This window comes from Hypanus sabinus, chromosome 20, assembly GCF_030144855.1.
Source record: "Hypanus sabinus isolate sHypSab1 chromosome 20, sHypSab1.hap1, whole genome shotgun sequence".
NCBI classification, from domain to species: Eukaryota; Metazoa; Chordata; class Chondrichthyes; order Myliobatiformes; family Dasyatidae; genus Hypanus; species Hypanus sabinus.
Genome location: NC_082725.1, coordinates 61603916 through 61627770, shown reverse-complemented (window position 1 = coordinate 61627770; position 23855 = coordinate 61603916). Strand labels below are relative to the sequence as shown.

Sequence of the window (23855 nt, the reverse complement as noted above, 5' to 3'; positions counted from 1 at the left end):
AACACAGTCTGAGTGCCCTGTCACCCTCTCCCGAACTCACAGACACACTCACACCCTGTCTGAGTGCCCTGTCATCCTCTCCCGAACTCACAGACACACTCACACCCTGTCTGAGTGCCCTGTCACGCTCTGCCGAACTGAGAGACACACTCACACCCTGTTTGAGTGCCCTGTTACCCTCTCCCGAACTCGCAGACCCACTCACACCCTGCCTGTGTGCCCTGTCACCCTCTCCCGAACTCACAGACACACTCACACCCTGTTTAATGCCCTCTCACCCTCTCCCGAACTCACAGACACACTCACACCCTGTCTGAGTGCCCTGTCACCCTCTCCTGAACTCACAGACACACTCACACCCTGTCTGAGTGACCTGTCACCCTCTCCCTTACTTATCTTCTTCCACCTTAAACCACAAACATATCAATCACCCCAGCCGTGGACACTTTCTGGAGGTCCAAGGTCCGTATGCACCATGACCTCAGTACTAAGTGTGTAAATGTATGAGGGGACTCTGTTATAATATAAATGTGCTAGGTTTTCTAAAATTGACTTGTTCTACCTGAGGGCACGACCGTATCAATCAGCCCTCGTATTTATCCAACTGCTTGTTTTGTTGTAACAGTGCCAGTAACATACTGTCTTACATAAACATACAGCTGATACTTTATGAAATCTGTCAACATTCAGGCCCTGCCACTCAGGGACGTGCTAATATCATTCTGTGATTGTATCAGCTGGATTGTAATGTTCTAAGTGTGTTTTAAGTGACTGTATGTACTGTGTTTCGAGCTTTGGCTTCAGGAACAAAGTTTTGTTTATTTGTATAGATGGGCATGTTCGAATGATAATTAAACTTAAACATAAAATGATACAGTAGTAATTGAGATTCTACGGAGTCAATCTGTAGCCTGTAGACTTGAATCAATGCAGGTAGTACAGTGTGGAAAAGAGGACTTTGCAAAAAATCTTAATGTATTTTAAAACTATTTTGATGAAAATAATTGACAGGCAAAGGGGGAAGAAAAATGGATGTGTAGAATCAGATTGTTGTAAGGCACTTTTTGTATGAGGTGTTTGTTAGAAGGGTGATGGTTTTTTCTGCATTCAGGTGGAGGTGGAACAGACTGAATATCACAGCAAACACAAACCTGCTGGCTGAGTCAGCTCCCAGGTCTTCTGATCTTAACTCACATTATCACAAAGACTTCAAATAGAGAGGTGGTTTGTCGATATAGACAATATGGTCCACACTACCTGGTTTATGGAAGTCACCGGTTACTATTGTTCCAAAACTCACTCAGGAGCATTCATTGTTTGACTAATTTATATATATCCTGTGGGCAACTTTGTGGACACTTGCCTTTTCATGTATTCTTTAGGTATGTGAACAAATGATCATAATATTGCTCATTGGTCTTGTTGGTTCATTAACATGTGTGTAACCTTCAGCTGATGACATAGCCACTATTCCAAACTTTAGTTTCACGCCATTACTGGTCTTTTCACATCTACTTCAGTTTTACTGATGCACATTTTTAGGATCTTTTATCAAATGCCTTTGAAAATCTATGCACACAGCTTATTAACTCTGTTGTCCCAATTAATTTTCCTATTATCTCAATCGTTCAATACTTATGAATTGCCTTAAAAAATCTATGTTGGTTTTTCTTTACCAGTCAACGTGTTCTAATATCTGTTAATTTTGTCCCTCATTCTGATCTATATCAAGTTCCCCACCAGTGTTATTCTAACTGACTTGAATCCGTACATCCTATTTTGACAATGCTATGCTCCAGTGCTTTGGCACTAGATACATGGTTAAAGGTGGAAGATCACCATGAGCATCTCCATAACTTTGACCCTTGTTTCTTTCAGCAACCTAATTTCATCCAGTTTGGAGCTGGTGACTAATCTGCAAAGACTTTAACCACTTTTTATCATAGAAAGCATCCTACCCGATATATCACAGCCTGGTATGGCAACTGTTCTGCCTAAGGCTGCAAGAAATTGTGGAGAGTAGTGAAGACAGCCCAGTGTAGCACAAAAACAGCCCCTCTTCCATCAATTCTATCTACACTTCTTATTGCCTTGGAAAATTAAGGACCCCTCCTACTCTGGCCGTTCTCTCTTCTCCTCTCTCCCACCAGGTAGAAGATACAATAGCCTGAGAGGATGTACCACCAAGGTCAAGGACAGCTTCTATTCAGATGTTAGCAGACTCTTTAATGGACCCATCATATGAGTTCTTGATTTTCCAGTCTACCGCATTGTTGTTCTTGCACCGTCTTTGTCTGCCTGCAATACACTTTCTCTGGAACTACAACACTATATTCTGTATTCTGGTTTCCTTTTACTGTCTAAGTGTCATTAGATGCAGCATGATTTACCTCGATGGAATGCAAACCTTTTAATTGTATCTCGGCACATGTGACGAGAACAAAATGATAATTAGATACATGTTTACAACCAGCCTTTCTGATAAATATTCATCAATTTTTAGACCCCTCCCCCCAAAATCTCAGATATTTCCTCCTTTACTGGAAATTCAGCACCATCTTCCTCGGTAGAGACAGACATTCCTATTACAGATTTGGGTAGATCAATTTTTGTTACTAATTATTCACTCTAACTAAAGATTCCCTACTTTTAAGTCACTAAAGGACTTCTGTTGTGTATTTTATGTTAGTTGCCAACTTACTCTCATAGCATTTGTTGTCTAAACTTTCCATATTCAGCCTTGGTCTGACTTGTGTTATTGACTGGTTTTTCCCAACTCTCTTTTACTGCCTTATCTTACTCTTCACCCCCCCACCCCCAAGAAGCTCTAATCTTGGCTTTATCATTTTTCTTTCATGCCTCTGCATATGTACAAGCCAAACCTGAAAAACGTCCCAGGTTTTATCTCCCTTATCTTCTGACATTTGGAATCTTGTTCAATTTATTTAACAATTAAAGTTTGTATTTACAATTTCCTCTAACTGACTAATTAATTCATTGTTTATTAAATGATGTAGGTTCATTTCCTTGGTTCTCAGCTTGCCATAACACTCATGTTCAGTCCAGGTTTAACCCCTTGTGTTTTTGCTGCCCTTTCTCTCAGCTCTTCTACTATCGTGTCACCTCTAATGTCTCTCCCTCAGTGTTTTATTTTGATCTCCCCTCCAGTCTTGGGTCTCCTCTCAACCTCTCTTTATATCCTTGTGTCTCCAGCCTTACTTATCTCTCCCTCCTGGTGTTTGAAGGGGAGTTAAGGAGATAATGATGTTTCAAGTCAAGACCCTACATCAGGAAAGACTACTTAAGCAGGGTCTTGACCCACAACCATCCGTCTTTCTCCACAGATACAGTCTGACCTGTTGAGTTCCTCCAGCAGTTTGTTGCCCCAGATTTCAGCAAATGCAGACAGCTAAAATGACCACCTTAATTTAATTACACTATTATTTCCCATAATCATATTTGCAGACAAAATTAACTGATTGTTTGGCTCTCATGTTTGTAGGAGTGTGTATTTTCATTGAACTTTGATGTCTGATAACAAAAGTGACTTGGCCATATTTATTTAAAGCACAATAAAGCTTCTTTCACCACTGACAAACATTTACACACTTTTGTGGATTGGAAATACTCCCAATGTGTGACAATTCACTTCTGATCCACAGGCAACAGTTCACAGTCAGGGGTTCAGCCAACACCATATCTCAGGTAAACGCCTACTTATTTGCTTGAAAGAGGGGTGAAGTCCCTTGTGCATTGAAATATGCAATGTCTCTGATATTCTATATACAGTGTTCAATGTTGTATGTTCATTGTTCAATATTCTCTGTTCAGTTTTCCATGTATTTTTAAGGTGGAGGTAGATGCATTCTTGATAGCAAAAGGGTGAAATATTACAACAGAAAATGTAGAAGTGACAATCAGACAAAATGGTCTCATTAAGTGGCGGAATTTGTTAAAGAGTTGAGTGGCCTACTAGTTTATATGTTCATGTGTTCACTTTGACCAAAACCATCAGAATTATTGACCTATGCAATTGGATCCTGCCCACACCCCTCCCCTACACAGCCCAGTCTATCATAAAAATGAGCCTTCACCCCCACCCCACCAATGACTCTACACATTATTGTCTCGGGAATGCAGCCAACATAACTATAGACCTTACCCACCCTGGCCATTCTCTGTTCTCCTCTCCTGCCAGGCAGAAGATAAAAATACATGCCACCAGGCTCACGGACATCTTCTATCTCACTGTTAAAAGATAAACCCTTGATTTCCCAATCTACCTCATCATGGGCCTTATACCTTATTTGTCTGCTTACACTGACTCCAGTTTCTCTGTAAACATTTTTCTGGATTTGCTTAGGTTAAACAAGGAACATTAAAATGAAGGGCATTATACCCTATATATGATATACTTCCTTATATATTTTTTCTGCAGTGAAAGGTGGTACCATCGTCATACCCTTCCCAATCTCCTTCCCGACCTCTCCCCTTACACTCCTTCATAGCTCTTTCCTTATCCACTCTGTTATTCCCTTCCTTTTCCCCTTCCCTTCCCTTACCCTTTCTCCAGTATAAGGTTATTTGAGCAGCTCTGCTGGTCTGAGTAGGTTGAGATCTGTTCATTGGTAATGTACATCATAAAACATGCTGAATTTTCTAATCATTATCGTAAATGTGTACGCAGGGTAACTGATCCTATTGATATCGGTACAATTTGGAAATTTATCCCCTTACTTACAGCATGATGAAACAGGCACACTGACAGCCAGAATAATCCAGGCTATGTCTACTTTGCTGAGGCAGATAGTTGCTTTTTGTTGAGGCTTATCGACTTCCGTTGCATGAGAAATATTGCTGGGAGTTTCTGGGCCTCTGGTCTCCGCAGGAACAATTCTATTCAGGAAGCTTCCTGCTGCTGTTGACTCTGATTCAGTGAAGGTTGAGGAGATCCCAGATGAAACCATGGTTGGCACAATGCTAGCAGTTAAAGTATCGCTTTTCTTCATGCTGAATGCTGCCAGAGAGGATGAAGTATAAATCCCAAACACAGCTGAGAGGTTTCCATTAACTTTCAATAAATCCTGAAGTGCATCTTCATACGAGGAATATTCAGCTGTTGTTATAATATATGAATCCGAATTCAGAGCTGTCGATGACTTCAATGGCAAGTTATCAAAGAGAGGAGGGACCTGTATGAATGAGCTAATTGCCAAGCCACTTGGCAAGGAAGGAAGAACTGGTGTCTGTAAAACCCTGTCCTCCACAATATTTGTTCCCTCAACTTGCCAGAGAGTTTTAAAGTCATGCAGGTTAATGGGCTGATTTGGTGTGGCTTCATAATTTGATGATTTCAATATAGTGACATTGTGGCTACCAGGTGTACTTGAAACCAGCTCAGACTGATAATAAATGGACGGGGAGATTGTCACAAGTTCTCTGTATGAACTGGTGGAAAGTGAAGAATACAGTGTTACATTCCCATTCAGCAGTGCAGATTCCATTAACTCATTTCTGTGAACAGCAGGCAGTCTCTCATCTGCAGCAGTTTGTTCTGAATACAAAGTGCTTCGAGTATGCAAGGACACAGTGTCTGCCATTGTTCTGTGATAATTCTGGGCTACATCCCCTGGTAAGGTCGACATGGTTGGCTGGATGTCAATAGGTGTGGGGTCAACCAAGCTGGTATCAACCCTCTTGGAGTCATAGGCTAACTGAAGATACTTTAAGGCATTCCCATCAGCATCGGAGGTCTTGTGTCTGCTAATACGGTCTGTTATCTTGGAATTGGCATTCGGTTGGGGTAAGGTCATTATTACAGCTGTTGAGTCCGTGAGATAACTCTGAGACACTGACTTATGAGACAACCTGTGTGCTGTGGACATCAATTCTTCAGTCAGTGCCAGGATCAGAAGACCTAAATGTAAATAAGAAAGATTATTGACAATCAAAATCATTTTCTAGACCAGGGAGTGACACAAAATAGGAGGCTCCTTGATACATCATGCCTGCACTAAACTTAACCCCATTCCTCTGCTCTTTCTCCACATCCTCCAAGTTGATTCCCGTTGTCAGAATTTGAAAGTGACCTTTGAATCCGATTCAATTATCCTGTCAGGTGGGGCTTTCCTTGGTGCACCAGCCTGCGGCAATGAACTTACTTCATTGTGCCTTTAAATCTGTGTCTGCTGATCACTGACCTTTCAGCCACTCAAAATAAATTTTCATCATTCACTCTCTCAACCCACCTGTGGTTTTGAGCACTTTTTCTCATCTGCTCGGTCACAGTTAGGATAGTCACTGCCTATCAGTCCCAACAGAGATCTCAAACTCTCCTTTCCTGGAAATATTCTATTAGATGCCTTCTTTTGTCTCTCTGTCTTTGACACTGACCTTTGAGTGAGGAGTCCAGAGATAAAGGGAACATCCCAGCTGGGTCTAAACAATGAAATAAAGGTTCTGCTAAAAGCCTTTAATATGTTAAAATTTGCTAGTGAAACAATAATAATCCATCTCATTTTCCTTTATTTGACATCCTTAGCTTTCAGTGATTTTTTGACACAACACCCCCATCTCTGTTTCTGCATTAACATAATATCACTTCATTTCAAGGCAGGAGACACCAGAGTCCATGATGGTGGAATCTGCAGCAAAGGACGGGCTGCTGGAGGAACTCAGCGGGTTAAGCAGCATCTGTGTAGGAAAAATTGACATTTCCGTTGAAGTCCCTTCACCCATAATCTATTTAATTCCAGTCTCTCCCCCTTTCACTACACGTATCTTTCACACTACACCTGCCATCCCCCTGTTCAAATTCTCTTATGTTTTTTTCTGAAATCCAGAGCCAACTTTCTCATTTCTGTTTCATGACTTCTCTCAACTGTAGCCCAAGCTTGTTTAGAGTCAAGGTTGTTTAAAGAGAAGTGGCCCTAATTCTGAATCCCGAGGACTACCACTGTCCCACTGTCTGTCATTCCACAGAGACATAGAATCAGAGAGTCATACAGCACAAATTTTAATCCACTTGTCTATGTGAACCATCAGGTCCCCACTTACACCAATCCCATTTAGCAATAGCTGGTCCACTGCCTTCTACATCTTTGCAAATATGATGACAAGCTATTTACCAATATTCACTGTTTTCCAACCCATGAACAACTTTGTGTCTACTTACAGTTCATTAATCACATGAGCTTCCATTTTGTAAATGTCTAATGTATGGGGTGTTTGTTCATGCACCATTTGAACTGTTGTGATTGTGAACAATTCACCAGGAGACACTGGAGCTGGTGGGTATAGAACTCTTTATTCAACAAAACAATCAGGCATCATACTGGAGACTCTTTTGGAAGAAGAGACATATCAGACCCAATATTACACAACATTTTAATATGCGAAAGATGAAAGGTAACAGCAATTCTATAGTTACAATGTATCCACAATACTTCCTTTTAATTACATATACCCGTAATTTGCAAGCACCCCCAACACTCCAGGCACCTAAAATGAATGTCAATCCCCATCATCTCTCTGGCTGTAGTCATGCACATGCAGACACTTCAGGTGACAGACCCCAACCTGCAGCTCCAGGAAACCCATTGTTCAGAGCTGCATTTTAAGTTCAATCTGCAGTCCATATTCAGATCTGAAAACTCAATGCTGTTGAAATTAATATTTACTTAACACTGTATCTCCAGGATATGCCCTAACACATACATCTGTTAGGGGTCACTCTGGGAAGGGGTCCAGAAGAGACCCTATGAACTGTGCTGCTATTAAGAGAGAGGAGTGGAGGCATCCAGCGCAATGAGAGAGCGAGGGAGAGGGAGACAGACAGAAACTGCTCGAAAGAATGATGTCATGGTTCCTCTGCTGATTGTATACCTTTCTGCGAGGTCACTTGCCTGCTTGCCTGCTTGTGGGAGGAGCAGGTTGATGGACAGCTGGTGTCCAACATGTGGAGATAAAAAGCAGATCCGCTGTTACACAGACAGACACACCACGAGACACACACAGTGTTGGACACTGAATGAGCTTTGTGCACCCACATGAAGGTGGGGTTTTGGAGGATCAATTCGGGGAAATCAATCAATGGCTCACAGTGTGAAGAGGTGCGACGGGTGGGGAATTATTTGTGTGTCCACCCTTGCCTGGGTGATAATTCCACCACTGAAGAACGGTCGTACGTGCCACAGTCATAGTTAGTGACTACAACAGGATTTCGGAAGACAACGGGAAGATCGACGGCAACAGCTCACCTCCCTCTCCCTCTCTCTCTCTCCAATGTTACTCAACTAACTACCTCGAACTGAACTGAACTCTCTTCATCGCATCGTAAGACTGTACCCATTTACTCCTAGGTTTGAAAGAGCCTAGTTTTGTTCCTATTTCCACACACACACACACACACACACATATATATATCATTGCTAACCTGTTCCACATATTTGCATTTATTTTACTGTATTGTGTAGTTTACTAATAAACACTATTAGTTTATAGCAATACCAGACTCCAGAGCGTTTTCCATTTCTGCTGGTTCTTTAACCCGGTCATGGGGTACGTGACACATCAAATACTTTACCCTCATCTTTTACCATGCCATGTTTCCACACTATCTCTGTAACTTGGTTTCTTTTCTTCCTGGTTCTAATGAAAGATCTTCAACCTTCTCTCCACACCTACTACCTGACCCACTGAGTGTTTCCTTCCTCATTTCCTGGGACCCTTTATCGGATTGGAAAGGAAGGTGGCAGAGCTAGAACAAGAAGTTGGGGGGAGGAGGAGGATGAGTACAAACTGGCACGTGGTAGATGAGACACCAAGTGAGGGGGAAGATTGATGGGGGAAGTGGAGAAATATGAAGCAAGGAGGGGATAAGTGAAAGAGGTAAAGGCTGAAGAATGAGTAATCTATGTTGAGTAATCAGTGTTGTTGGTCTCCCTTTTTAGCCAGCGCATCAAAGTCTGGATTTAGTTCTGTTGTGGCGATTCTCAGGATGGATCTGAGGTGTTGGTCAGTTAACTTGGATCTGTGGCTGGCTGAACGCCTGTTTACACAAATAGGTCGAGCCGAACAAAGAGTAAAGCGCAAATGTGGAGTAATACGCTGCACCTCAACAAAGGTCAATGTATATAGAGTGCGTCATCTATTGGGAAAACGCCAGAATTGCGGGGAAAAAACGTTAACAAGGTTTATTAATATAATTTCATCAAGTTCTGCGGGCCGGATTAAAATGCTTAACGGGCCGCATATGGCCCGCGGGCCGTAGTTTGCCCATGCCTGCCCTAAAGTAAAGGGAGGGAGGAGGCAAAATCTGAGGGAGGTGAGAAGAGAATGGGAGAGAGAGGAATCAGAAAAGGGATTGGATAAAGAGAGAAGGGTGACGGGGGTAACTACTGGAAGTTAGAGAAATCAATGTTCAAGCTATCAGGTTGGAGGCTACCCAGAAGAAATATGAGGTACTGAAACTTCAGCCTGAGTGTAGGCTCATTATGACAGTAGAAGAGGCCATGGACTGACATGTCAGAATGGGAATGAGAAGTCAAATTGAAATTGGTAGCCATCTGACGACCCTGCCATTTGCAATGGACAAAGCAAAAGTGCTCAATGAAGTGGTCCTCCGATCTGTGTCAGGTCTCACCCATGTACAGGAGGTCACATTGGGAGCAACAGAAACAATAGGTAATCCTGACAGACACCTGGAGGTGAGGGAGGAGCTGCAGGGCAGGTGTAGCACCTTGCAGGGATAAGAGCCAGGAGGCAGGTCAGTGGAGAGGGACAAGTCGGGGGGGGGGGGGGGGGTGTCACATTGGGAATGACCTCTACAGAACAGAAAGATGTCCATTGTGGTAGGATCCCACTGGAGATGGCAGAGGTTGCTGAGTATATTGTGTTGGATATGAAATCAGAGAGAACGAGAAAGGTAGAGGGAAAGAATCAGAATCAGGTTTATTATCAGTGACATTTGTCATGAAATGTGCTGTTTTGTGGCAACAATAGTGTGAGACAAATTACTGCAAGTCTCCTAATGAGAAAGTCAAAGATACAGTTGAAGGGGAGGTAGAGAGGCCCAGGTTTTGGAGATGGTTGTTTAGTACTGAGGGGATGATGGTGTTAAACACCTCTGAAATCAATCAATATTAGCCTGATGTAGGTATAGTGGGGAACTAGTGAGCTTGCATCTGCTATAGACATGTTGTGGTGATACGCAAATTACAGTGGCAAGTCCAGGTCCTCACTCAGGCAGGAGTTAATTCTAGCCATGACCAACCTCTTAAAGTGAACTGATGGATGGCATTAGAGCTGTTCCTCGCCATACAGTAGTGCTACCAGACGATAGTTATTGAGGCAGCTCACTCAGCTCTTCTTGGGCACTGGTATGATTGATGTCCTTTTGAAACACGTGGGAACCTCCAACTGCAGCAGTCACTCCAGCCCTGCTGCCTTGCAAGTGTCCACACTTTCGAATGGTGTGCTGACAATGGCCTCGGAGACAGAGATTACAGGGCCACCAGAGGTTGTGAGGACTTGCGCAAGTGTTGATTAATTCTCCTTCTCAAAGTGTGCATAAAAGGCAATGAGCTCACCTGGGAGTGAGGCATCACGGTCATTCATGATAGTGGAGACAGAGACACATTTAGCAGAGATGTGGCTTTGCTGCTCCAGTAGCCTGGGGATCAATCCTGCCCTCCTGCCTGTTCCCCGGTGACTGCACGGGTTTCTCCCAGGTGCTCTGGTTTCCTCCCACATCCCAATGATATGAGGGTTGGTGAGTTAATTAGCTGCTGTAAATTGTACCTGGTGTGCAGGGGAGCATAGGGAGAATAAAATGGAGCTACTGGAGAACTGTATAAAAATGGGTATAGAAGTATGGATTTGATGGGCCAAATCTCTCTGTGATTCTATGACCTGTGAGAAATGCAGGAAAAAAAATGGAAGCAAACACCCATAATCCTTGCATGCCAAATGTTAACTGATAGAGACTCAAACACAATAAATTCCACTTCTCCCCGGGAAGGAACTGTGGCCATAATGCTCTCCTACTGGTTCAATCCTCCAGTCAATCTTAAACAAATGAACACATTCTGGTTCAGGAAGGTCTACTGGCATTTGCTACAAGCAAGTACAAAACAGATACGGATGAAGGAGAGTAACTCCTGTGGAGATAAAACATCCAGAAAATATTTTGGTTGCAAATGGTTCTAAGCATTATTAGGAGCTGTAAAATAACACTATATGTATGATATAAAATTACATGAAAATACCAATTACCTGCCGAGGAAATTGTTGGAAAATTTAACAATATGAATTTGTTTCAAGTTCTAATAGTGTTGCATTTGTCAAAAGGTTTATTAACTCATATGACACCGTCCAGCATTATTCATTTGTAAAGGTATTGTATGTTGTTCTGGGATTGTGACTGGAACACAAGAGGTTCTGCAGATACTGGAAATTCAGAGCAATACACACAAACTACTGGAGGACCTCTGCAGGTCAGGCAGCATCTATGGAAATGAACAAATAGTCCACATTTCAGGCTGAAACCCTTCATTAGGACTTGTAAGGATGGATTAAGATGCCTGAATATGATGGTGGGAGGAGGGAAAAGAATACAAGCCAGAAGGTGATAGGTGAAGCCAGGTGGGTGGGTGGAGGGGGATGAATCAGGGAACTGGGAGGTCATTAGTGGAAAAGGCAGAGGTTGGGAAAAGAAGGAATCTGATAGAGGAGAGTAGACCATGGGAAGACAGGGAAGGAGAAGCATAAGGGGGAGGTTTCTAGGCAGGCGAGGAGAACAATTGAAGAAGAGGGAGAGGGAAAATATTACTGGAAATTTGAGAAATCAAAGTTTATGCCATCAGAGCAGAGGCTACCTAAAGATGTTGCTCCTCCAACCTGAGAACGGCCTCATTGTGGCAGTAGAGGAGGTCATGGAATGAGAATGGGGATTGGAATTAAAATGGTTGGCCACCGAGAAATCTTGCTTTTTGCAACTTTGCCTCAACTTCCACCCTGCTCTTAAATTCACTTGGTCCTCTCCCCTTCCTTGATCTCCCTGTCTCTAATATCTTTTATAAACCTGCCGAATCCCACAGCTAACTTGACCATAACTCTTCCCACCCTGTCTCATGTAAAAATGCCATTCCCTTTTCTCAGTACCTTTGTCTCCGCCGTATCTGTTCCCAGGAGGATGATGTTGTCCTCCTTCAAGGAATGGGGTTTTCCTTCCTGCACCCTCAGCCACATCTCCATTTCCTGGACATCAGTGCTCACCCACCTTCTAGCCATGTCAACAGGGATAAAGTTCCTCTTGTCCTCACCTACCACCCCATGAGCCTCCACATTGTTCTCTGCAACGTCTGCCATCTTCAATGAGACCCTACTGCCAAACACAACCCCTACTCTCCAATTTCCACCCTCTGTGATTCCCTTGTCCTTTCATCCCTCCCCATTAATCTCCCTCCTGGCACATACCCCTGCAATCGGAAGAAGTACTACACCCGCCCATTTACTTCCATTTAGGGCCCCAAGCAGTCCTTTCAGATGAGGCAACAAATCATCTGTGAATCTGTTGGCTTGTCTACTGTATCTTGTCCTCCTGATATGGCCTCCTCTACACTGGTGAGATCTGACGTAGATTGGGGAACCACTTTGTCGAGCATCTTCATTCCATCCACTAAAGCGGGAATTTCCCAACCATTTTAATTCCCATCCCCATTCACATTCCAACATGTCAATCCATAACCTCCTCTTCTGCCATAATGAGGCCACTCTCAGGCTGGAAGAGCAACTCCTCATGTTCTGTCCAGGATGTCGCCAACCTGAAGGCATGAACGTCGGTTTTTCCAACTTCCTGTAATGTTTTCCCCCTTCCCCTTCTTTCTTCTGCAATTCTCCATTTTGACTCTCCCTCTTATCTTTTCTTCTTCATATCACCTCCCCCTAGTGCCCCTCTTCCTTCCCTTTCTCCCATGGTCCATTCTCCTTCCTATCCGATTCCTTCTTCATCCCTTTACCTTTTCTACCAACCTCCCAGCTTCTTACTTCATCACCCTCCTCCATCCACCCGGCTTAACCTATTACCTTCCAGCTTTTACTCCTTTCTTATCCTACCACCACTTTATTCTGGTCTTTCCCCTTCCCTTCCAGTCCTGATGAAGGGTCTCTGCTTGAAAAATTGACTGTCCATTCATTTCCATAGATGTTGCTTGACTTGCTGTTCCTCCAGTATTTTGTGTGTTGCTTATGACTAGAATGAGATTATTCCATTTCTGAGAAAAAGTCATTGACCTGGAATGTTAATGCTGACCCTTTCTGCACAGATCTTCCTAACCTGCTAAGTAATTCCAGTATTTTCTACCTTAAAGTACATGAGTCTTCAGTCCCACACCACTAGCAGGTTCATGAACAGTTATTACCCTTCAAAAATTAAGCTCCTGAACCAGTGTGTATAACTTCACTCACCTTACACTGAACTGGACTCACTTTCAAGGACTCTACAACTCAAGTTCTCAGCATTATTCATTTAATATTTTGTATTTGCACAGTTTGTCTTCTGCACATTGGCTGTCTGTCAGTATTTGTGTGTAGTTTTTCATTGATTCTATTGTACTTCTCTGATCTACTGTGAATACCTGCAAGGGAGTGAATCTCAGTGACATATACATACCTTGATAATACAATTACCTTGAACTTTAAATAATGTGGAAGCATAAAATTATCTATTTCTTCACTTGAAATAACACATTTGCTCACAGAATCAGGAGTTAACAGAGGCCCTTTAGTTCACTGACAGACCTCACTGGGGTTCCTACTGAGGTCACCTGTGTTAAAAGTTAGTTATATGTAAGGTGTATATAAATAGATGTTTGAAAGATCGAGGAATTGAGGGATATGGAGAACTGGCACAGAAGAAGAGATGAGGTCAGTGCAGATCAACCAGAATCATATTGAATGGCGGGACAGTCCTGAGGGGCTAGGGGCCTTAATCCTGCTCCTGTTTTCTTTTGTTTGTGTCTGGTCTTCTGTCCCTAATGAAGGGACACAAAGTGGCACATACTGGCTCTCTGATCCATTGTTATTCACATTCTTATTCTACTTGCCTTCAGACTTCTTCCAGCCAGGTTCTGATCAGTACAAGAATGATTTATTTTGTAGACAATTACTTTGCTTTTCTTTGTAAAGTTGAATAAACAAGATATTGTGTGCAATTCTTACTTAGCAGTTGGTGATGGAGGACCCGTGAGCTTTTCTTCATGGTATCATCTGCTCCAGCTTGCTTTGCGCTTTACTCATGTTTCACTCTAGAGACACAAAAAGAAGTCTGTTAATTGTGTGTGTGTGTGTGTGTGTGTGTGTGTGTGTGTGTGTGTGTGTGTGTGTGTGTGGGGGGGGGGGTATAAGAATACTAAGTTCCATGAAAAATCATAATGATGCAGATATTGTAAACCTGAAATAAAACAGAAAATACTGGAAACACTCAGTACGTCAGGCAGCATCTGTGCAGAAGAAATAGTTAACTTTTCAAGCCTTAGAAACTTTGTCAGGACTGGAAAAGTGAAAATTTATTTTCAGCAGCAGGGAATCCAGAGGAAGGCTGGGTGGAACCAAGGAAATATCCCTGATAGGGTGAGACCAAATATATATACACACACACATACATACACATATATACTTACTGTAAGCCACAGTTTTCTTTTTCTCTATATTATCATGTATTGCATTGTACTGCTGCTGCAAAGTTAACAAATTTCACGATGTGCCAATGGCATTAAACCTGATTCTGAATTTGTCTCTGATGCAGAATTCTCCAATTTAACCCACCGTGTCCATGCTGGCCATTAAGTACTTCTATTTACTAGCACTTGTCTTCTATATCATGGTGATTCACCAGGTTGTGGAAGTACCTGCCTCCACCACCACTACCTCAGGAAATCTGTTCCACCCTCTGGGTGGTAAAACTCTTCCTCAGATCCCTCCTAAACCTCTTACCTGTACTCTCAACCCAGGCTGTCTTATTCTGCAATGGGGAAAAACTTCCTACTGTCCACCTTACCTAAGCTCTTAATTTTGTGCCTCTCTATCAGATCCTCCCTTGACCTATCTACTCTAAGGAAAACAAACTCATCCTATTTAATCTCATTCTTACCTGAAATGCTCCATCCCAGGAACTAACTGGTGAATCTTTTCTACACCATCTCCAGTGAAATCACATCCTTTCTATAGTGTGGTGATTAGAACTGTATACAACTGAACTCCAGCTGCAGCCTAACTATAGTTTTATTCACTGTGTACATCATACCCTCACTTCTTCTCCGTGTTCATCACCTTACATTTATCAGATTGTATTCTATCTGCCATGTTTCCATTGTCCCATCTAAACAGCACATTATTGTCATTCTACAGCTTATAACGAGTGTCCTCATTACCAACACCACAAAAAATGTTGTGACTTCCACAAATGTATTAATCATATCTCCTACAGTTTTATCCATATTGTTAAAGACAAGACGAACAGCTGTGTAGAGTTTGCACATTCTCTCTGTGACTTGTAGGCTTGTTCAGGGTGCTGCAGTTTCCCCCACCTCCCAAAGATCTGATAGCTGGCTAACTGGCACATTGTGAATTGTCTCTGTAAAGGACACAGGTAACAAAAGGTTGTCAGTGGGCTGATGAGAGAAAATCTTTGCAAGGAAGAAAGGAGAGGGGGATGGACTGATATGATTACTCAACTGGCATGGCTCTGATGACTGAAAGGCCTCATTCTTTATATTAAGTCATATGTGGCAGGGATAAAATAGGATTAGTGTAGATTTAGGGTAAATGAGTGCTTGATGATCAGTACCAATACACTGGGCCAAAGGGCCTGTCTCTATATATCATTTCCTGGATGTTAATCTTCTACATCTCTTGTCTGTATATTTTCTGCTCTGCTGTATCAGTGCACAGCTTACAGAAACACAAACAGTATTCATTACGGCATCTGACAAGTGCCCTATGCAATGGTGAATTAGATCCTTTGATCAGTGTATCTGAGATAAATCCTTACCTCATTAATGACTTTTTTTTAAAAAAAGCATTATCCTGCAATGCTCTGTTACTAAATGCATGAATGCCCAACATTAAACTGAAAACAGCAACCAGCTGCCTCTTCTCTGGACACTAATTCCCTGGAGTCTATCTTCACTCTCCTCAGATGCTGTTCTGGAATCATCCTAAATTCTGCAACAAAGCAACTGATGCCAAATTTCAGTTAATTTATAACACCGTTGAAGAAAGCTAGAGTTTGTAGTGAGCCCAGAAAGATTTCACGTATTACATTCATTCCAATGCTTACTGCTGTGCAGGTTTCCTGCCCTTTTTAACCTTAACAATCCAGTACAGCACACTGACAATTTCACTTATATTCCAAGAGTATCACATCATAGGGTTAACCACAGATATGACATTTAATAAATACAACAGATAACTTATATAACAACTCTTTCCTCTGGCAAATCCACATTAATTCCCATCAATTAATTTGGATCTCAAGTGTTTAATAATATATTTTCATGGTAATTGCAGAAATTCCCCAGGTACTGATTAGCCTAACTAGTCTGCAGTTACAGGCACCATGGCAGAGCAGGATGTGCTACACCTCATAGGTCCAGTGAGCTGATTTCGATCATAATCTCTGGGCCAAAACATCGACTGCTTATGTCCCTCCATAAATACTGCCTGACCTGCTGAGATCTCCTAGCATTGTGTGTGTGTTGCTTTTTTAAAAAATACTTAAATACTTTTATTTTTGTCCTTGTGTTTAAAAAATCTGCAAGAACTTTCTCAAAAGTCCATGAAAAGGCTAAATTACTTATTTTATTATTGAGACAGAGCGCAGAACAGGCCCTTTGGGCTCTTTGAGCCATGCTGCCCACAAATCCTCTGATTGAATACCGGCCTATTCATAGGAAGACTTACAATGATCAATAACCTACCAACCTTTGGACTTTGAACTGTGGGAGAAAACTGAAGTACCAATGTCGCCTGTACTGTAAAGCATTGTGCTAACCACTACACTACTGTGTCGACTGCAAACCAGTGAAACATCTGAAAAGTGAAAAAGCTGAAGATGATGGAAATCTAAAATAAACTCAGAAAATGCTATAGAAAAGTCATTTAGGACTTGACATGCCATTGAAAATTCATGCATACTCAAGTGAACTTGTCCTAACCCCAAATTTAATAGGATCTATCGTGAAAGTAAAGTAATATCGTAACATCTAGGCACTTCAGAATCTGATCTCTTAATGAAATATCTTTTATCTGGAGCAGAACAACTTCAGAAGATTCATCGTTTTTACATGTGTAGTACTGAGTAGTTACTGTACAGCCTACACTCTAATCAACATGAGTGCCATTAGTTTTCTCATTATTTCTCGAGGTTATAAAATAAATCAAGCCTGTCTGGCTTTCACTCCTTAATCATTCTCTGATTTATCAGTAAAGTTCCCATTTAGCTTGTTTGTGAAGACCTCCCTAGATGGACCATACCACTAGTAGGAATCAGCCAATTAGCACCTTCCATTGAAATTTAGGGATCAATAATAATTTCATCCTCTCTAGCATGCCCAAGATTAAAAAAAAAATCTATCAGGATATTAGATTGCAGGACAATCGATAAATATAGCGATATGTGCCCATAAACTATGGGAAAACATGCAGTTGAGGGAATGTGGAACAGCAGGTACCTTTATATTAGCGTGATGTTGCCCAGCTATGCAGTAAGGACCATGATTTTATTTTCAGAGTAAGAAAACAAAAGAACTATCACAGCTATTTTAAAAGACATTAGGAATCAAAAATACATACATTTAAATTGTTCTAGCAGACACCAAAAATAATATTAAAATATTTGTTGCATTTGAACTCAAGAACAAAATGAAAAAGAATCGTTTATTGCGAATACATCTTAATGGCAATAATTGTCGAGGCACATGTAATTGCTTAACAGATTTGCAATTTACCTGATCTTCCATAGTTTGACCAAAATTTATTTTCTTTACCCTGACTGACTTGTATATGGTGAGGTGTATAGAAATAGTGGAAATGGTTGCATTAGAGTGGAGACATATTAAAGTAAACCCACATTTAACTTATCTCCCGCCTGGATAGCCTCCTACCTGCCGGCATGAACATTCAACTCACAGACCTCCATTGATACCCCTGCCCCCCCTTACCCCAACCCTATCTATAATTTTAGTCTGGTTCTCTTTCTCTCTTCCCCCCCCCCCTCTCAATCTCCCCCCAGCCCTATCTTTCTTTCTCTTTTATTTCCCATAATTCTCTACCTTCCCCCTAGCCTATTTCCCTCCAGCCTATCACTTCCCAGCTCTCTACTTCATCCCTCCCCCCCACTTCTTATCCCCCCTCGACCGCCCCATGTTACTTCACTCCTGATGAAGGGTTTCGGCCCGAAACGTCGTCACTACCTCCTCCCATAGATGCTGTCTGGCCTGCTGGATTCTGCCAGCATTTTGTGTTTTTTGTTTTTTAACTTATTTCCTTTTCTGAAAATGGCACTTAACACCTTTCTCCCGTTTGTCCTATTTTTGGAATATCATTTTGTTTAACCTGCTTGCTACTTGGGCTAAGGACTGTTCATGAATTTTGAAACACCAGCAACTGTTGTAAGTGGGTCAATGTACTGATAATAAAGTGACTAAAGAAATTTGCCTTTTGAACACAAGATTGATTATGCAGAACTCCTACCATTTTATGTACACTTCAAAGTGTAATTATGAATACAATTTGAGTATATAACTTGTTAAAGTAAACTGAATAGAAGAAATCAATGCTGTAAAGTTAATGCATAAGTTAAAGATAGTCCCAAGTAAATACCTATGGCTAACACCAGTACAACAAGGCAATGAATTAATTTCAATTTTGTTTTATTACTCTTGACACTCTGGATTTTAACTGAGTTGATTGGAGTTGTTGGCAGCTGTCGTTCTGAAGGAAATTACTGGTTATCAGTTGTTCCTAGAACAGGACATCCTGAACATGTGCTGTTGATCTGCACCCAACTGCGTCCCAGTGTGTTTGTTATTTCTGCCATCCAGAGGGAAAGTCTAATATTCCTGCTTTCTCCAGCAGGCTGCTGATAATACCACCCCTGTGATAATTCAAATAGCTTCAATAGGTTTTAAATATCCTCATCACTGCTGAGTCTGGAATGGAAAAGCCCAGGAGACAACTGAAGCAAAAACCCTAAACCAGGTCAGTATAGGTGTAGGGAGGTCAGGGGTGGAAGGGTGTGGGCGATTCTGGGTTAAAGGGAAGGCAGATACACTGGTGGCCTGATACACTGGTTTCAATGGTGTTTCTGGTTTGTGCCTAATATGTGTACTTGAGTGCCAAACCCCTTGGAGAGCACACTTCCAGGTGCAGGGCTACCTGAATAACCTCCAAGCTCATGACTTCCATAGTTAAATAAACATGCACAAGCACTTCTTTATTCCTTAGCAGCTCTGTGAAACAAATGGCAGGGGAAGGTAAGCTGACAAGGAGATTTGGAGATTCCCAAGTTCCACAGCTCACTTAATTCCCCAAACCCGTGAGTAATTTGTGCATTGTAACAGGGTATGCTGCTAATGAATTGTGATCATTCACAGCAAGATTTGACATGATGCCCAGTCCATCAGCAGCCATAATATTCCATCAAGCGATACAGAAATCCTACAGATCTATGAGGAGCACTTACATTCCATTTGAGCCACTAGGATAGTCTACATTTCACAGAATGGATATTGCAGCTCTATCAAGTGAATCCACGTTATTTTGTCAATCGGGAATTTTTACTTTCAAATATCTACAAGCAATGAATTCTATATTATTAACCCTGTAGGTACATCTAATAAAATTTTATCAACATTTTCTCTCTCGACAGATACTGCCTGACCAGCTGAATGGAGTAATATAAATAGACTCAAACCCTCTGACCCAATTTGTCCATGTCCACCATACTGCCCACCAAGCTAGTCCCATGTTTGGCCCACATCCTCTAAAGTCTCCTGTCTATGTACTTAGAAATGTCCATGTTGTTATTTCACCTGCCCCAATCACTTCCTTTGGTAGCTCATCCTATATACATACCATCCCTGAATGAGGAAGTTCCCCTTTTTAAAATAATTCACCTCTTAATTTAAATCTATGTTCTCTAGTTTTTAGCTCCCCTTTCCTGAGAAAAAAAAGATTGTCTGTTCTCTCTTGGCCCTATGGCCCTTGATTTGATACCACCTCTACAAGGTAGCTCCTCAATGTCCTATGTTCCAAAGAATAAAGTCCTAGTCTGCCTAACCTTTCCCATAAATCCCTTCAAGCATTTTCTGTTTTATTACCCTTTCATAAAACCATGTTGATTCTGTCTACTCAAATAATGATTTTCTAGATGATCAATTACTACATTGTCTCCAGTATATCCTTGAGAACAGATCTTAGATTGAGAAGCCTCTTACTCCCTGTAATTTCTAACCTTTCTTTCATGAACAGCAGTGTTACATTTGCAGCTTTCCAATCCATTTAAGAATTTAGGACTCATGGAAAATCACAACATAAATATAAAGATATAATCCCCGTAGTCTCTTCTAGCTCCCTTAGATATATGGGATTTGTCAGCTCTTGGTCCCTGTAGTTTGATACAGAATAATGCTTATTATAAATTCCTCCTCCACTTTGCAACCTTATTTCCTACTACTTTGGCATACATTTTCAAGTCAAGTCAAGTCACTTTTATTGTCATTTCGATCATAACTGCTGGTATAGTACATAGTAAAAATTAGACTTTTTTCAGGACCATGGTGTTACATGACACAGTACAAAAAATGGACTGAACTACGTAAAAAAAAACAGAGAGAAAGCTACACTAGACTACAGACCTACACAGGACTACATAAAGTGCACAAAAACAGTGCAGGCATTACAATAAATAATAAACAGGACAATAGGGCAAGGTGTCAGTCCAGGCTTTGGGTATTGAGGAGTCTGATAGCTTGGGGGAAGAAACTGTTACATAGTCTGGTCATGAGAGCCCAAATGCTTCGGTGCCTTTTCCCAGACGGCAGGAGGGAGAAGAGTTTGTTTGAGGGGTGCATGGGGTCCGTCATAATGCTGTTTCCTTTGCAGATGCAGTGTGTAGTGTAAATGTCCGTGCTGGCGGACATTTATGTCTTCTACTGTGAAAGGATGAATAGTATTAGTTAACATCCTATCAGTCTTCAAGGATGAGAAACTACATTGGAGTAGCTATTGAAAGAGGATATTCTGTGATGGGTGACTCACCTCTGATAGCCCAAAGTCCTTCAGCATTCTCAAGGCCCAAGTATGAGAGAACATGAGTCAGGACGGGGGCAGTTGCAACTGTATGCAGGATTCTAGATGCATTATTGATTGCAAAGCTATTGACAATCTTAAACATCCTTGACATCTAGTAATGTCTATTATAGGATGTATTACATCAACTTGTCCTACTTCCTTTGACAGTACCTACAAATCAATGGCTATATTCACCTACAATATGTGGCCCTGCCTCTCTCTGGGTAGGGGGAAGATTGATAACCAAATCATTTCTCAGGCCCGCTCCTTGTGTGAATGTGGAGCCCTGGACTCCTTTAAAAGCTATTCCAATAGTGTTTCAGGGCCGAGTACCTTTGCTGCCAGCAACAGACTGCCAACATTCCACAGTTTGAAATCTTCCCACTGAGAATTCATTCATTCACTGGAGGGAAGCGACACTGAGGCAGATGGGCAAGAGCAGGTAGTTTATTGTCTCTAAACACTGGTACACCCAAATGGCTTGGGGTTTGGGTGGAGGTTGGGGGGCAGAATAAGATCTAGCAAATGAGAGTGGAGAATATACATGAGAGTGAGGAATGGGACCCGAGTATCAGAGGACTGTGGGCTGGGCGTCAGGGTGATGTTGGAGAGGACCCTGGACGGGGTGCAGAACAGTTGGTGCCATTTATAATCTGGAGTCTGAGGAGGGGAGTTAACATAAAGCAGAAGGCATAGAGTTCCAATCCCGTGTTGTGGTAATAAACCCTAACCCTAATGGTCACACCTTTAACAACTTATCTACATTCCCCACCATTCTTTTACACACATAAGAGTCAGAAATGCCTGGCCCTTCAAGCCTGTTCCACAATGATGACAGTTGCACATTCTTGTAACCTTTCATTACTTCCTCAACCCTTTCACTTATCAAGATCCGCTTCTGCCTTAAAAGTAATCAGAGATCTTGCTTCTACTAATCTTTAAGGGAGGGAAGTCTGAGACCAAAACTCTACAGAGTACTTCAGATGTGCTCTATAGTATAATTGAAAAATAACCTCCCTACTCTTGTATTCAATATCCCACGCAATAAACAAAGACATTCTGTTAGTTTTTCTAATTTCTTGGATCTGCATTTGGCTTTCATGAATCATGAACCAGGACACTCAATTCCCTCTGTGCCTTGTGACTCTACAATCCCTCACCATTTAGATAATAGGACTCCTTTTTGCATTTTTCTTCCTAAAAAGGTACAATTTCATATTTTCTCACTTTATTCTCTGCCAGATCATTGCCCATTCACAATCTATCTGTATTCCTCAGAAGTTTCCTTATATCCTCTTGAAAACCTACTTTCTTTCCTATCTCTTAGCAACCATGCCTTCAGCGCCTTCATCCAAGTTACTTCTATAGAACTGAGGCTCAAGCACCAATCCCAGTGGCATGCACACATTACATCTTGTTAATGAGAAAAAGATTTAGGAAGGTGGCAACCATCATTGAGGATCCCCACTACTCAGGACATGCCCTCTTCTCATCAGGAAGGAGATACAGAAGCCTGATGGCACACACTCAGCAATTCAGGAACAGCTTCTTCCCCTCTGCCATTCAATTTTTAAATGGATATTGAATCTCACTATTTATTTCTGTTTTATTTTACACTACATATTTCAACTTAATTATTTAATAGACATATGTATCACGACCAGACTATGTAAGTTTCTTCCCTCAAGCCATCAGACTCCTCAATACCTAGAGCTTGGACTGACACCAACTTACTGCCCTCTACTGTGCCTATTGTCTTGTTTATTATTTATTGTAATACCTGCACTGTTTTGTGCACTTTAGGCAGTCCTGGGTAGGTCTGTCGTCTAGTGTAGTATTTTTTTGTGTTGTTTTTACGTAGTTCAGTGTAGTTTTTGTATTGTTTCATGTAGCACCACAGTCCTGAAAAACATTCTCATTTTTACTGTGTACAGTACCAGCAGTTATGGTCGAAATGACAATAAAAAGTGACTTGACTTGCATATACTTTTTCCTTTATTATTTATCATGTATTGCATTGTACTGCTGCTGTAAAGTTAAATTTCACAACATATGATGGTGATATTAAACCTGATTCTGATTCTGTTTATACAGCAATTTGATTGGAATGGCACAGGAGCGCAGCGGTTACAACACCAATTGGCGTTTAATCCCCATTGCTGTCTGTAAGGAGTTTGTATGTTCTCCCTGTGACAGCATAGCTTTCCTCCAGGTGCTTCCGTTTCCTCCCACATTCCAAAGACATGTAGGTTAAGATTAGTAAGTTGTGGTCAAGCTCTGTTGGTGCCAGAAGCATGGCAATACTTCTGTGCTGTTCCCAGCACAACCCTCAGGTGGAAAATTACACATTTCATTATATGTTTCGATGTACATGTGAAAAAACAAAGCTAATCTCTTTCATCCCTCTCTGAACTCAGCTGGTTGAGCAGCATCTGTGGGAGAAAAGAAACTGCTAACATTTCAGATTGCAATCCTACATCAAAACTGATACAGAGAGAGGG

The 23855-nt window shown here is 41.6% G+C and overlaps 1 protein-coding gene across 2 annotated transcripts in view; it reads right to left on the bottom strand.

Annotated features, from left to right (window-relative positions):
- The window catches only part of tmem108 (transmembrane protein 108), a 118024-nt gene that overhangs the window by 90183 nt on the left and 3986 nt on the right, over positions 1-23855 (bottom strand). For both annotated transcript variants that reach the window (XM_059945610.1, XM_059945611.1), the window contains exons 3-4: positions 14221-14306; positions 4742-5917 (exon numbers count right to left, since the gene is read on the bottom strand). In XM_059945610.1, the coding sequence (XP_059801593.1) occupies positions 4742-5917; positions 14221-14260 (1216 nt within the window). In that variant the 5' untranslated portion in view covers positions 14261-14306. The remainder of the gene's footprint in view (positions 1-4741; positions 5918-14220; positions 14307-23855) is intronic.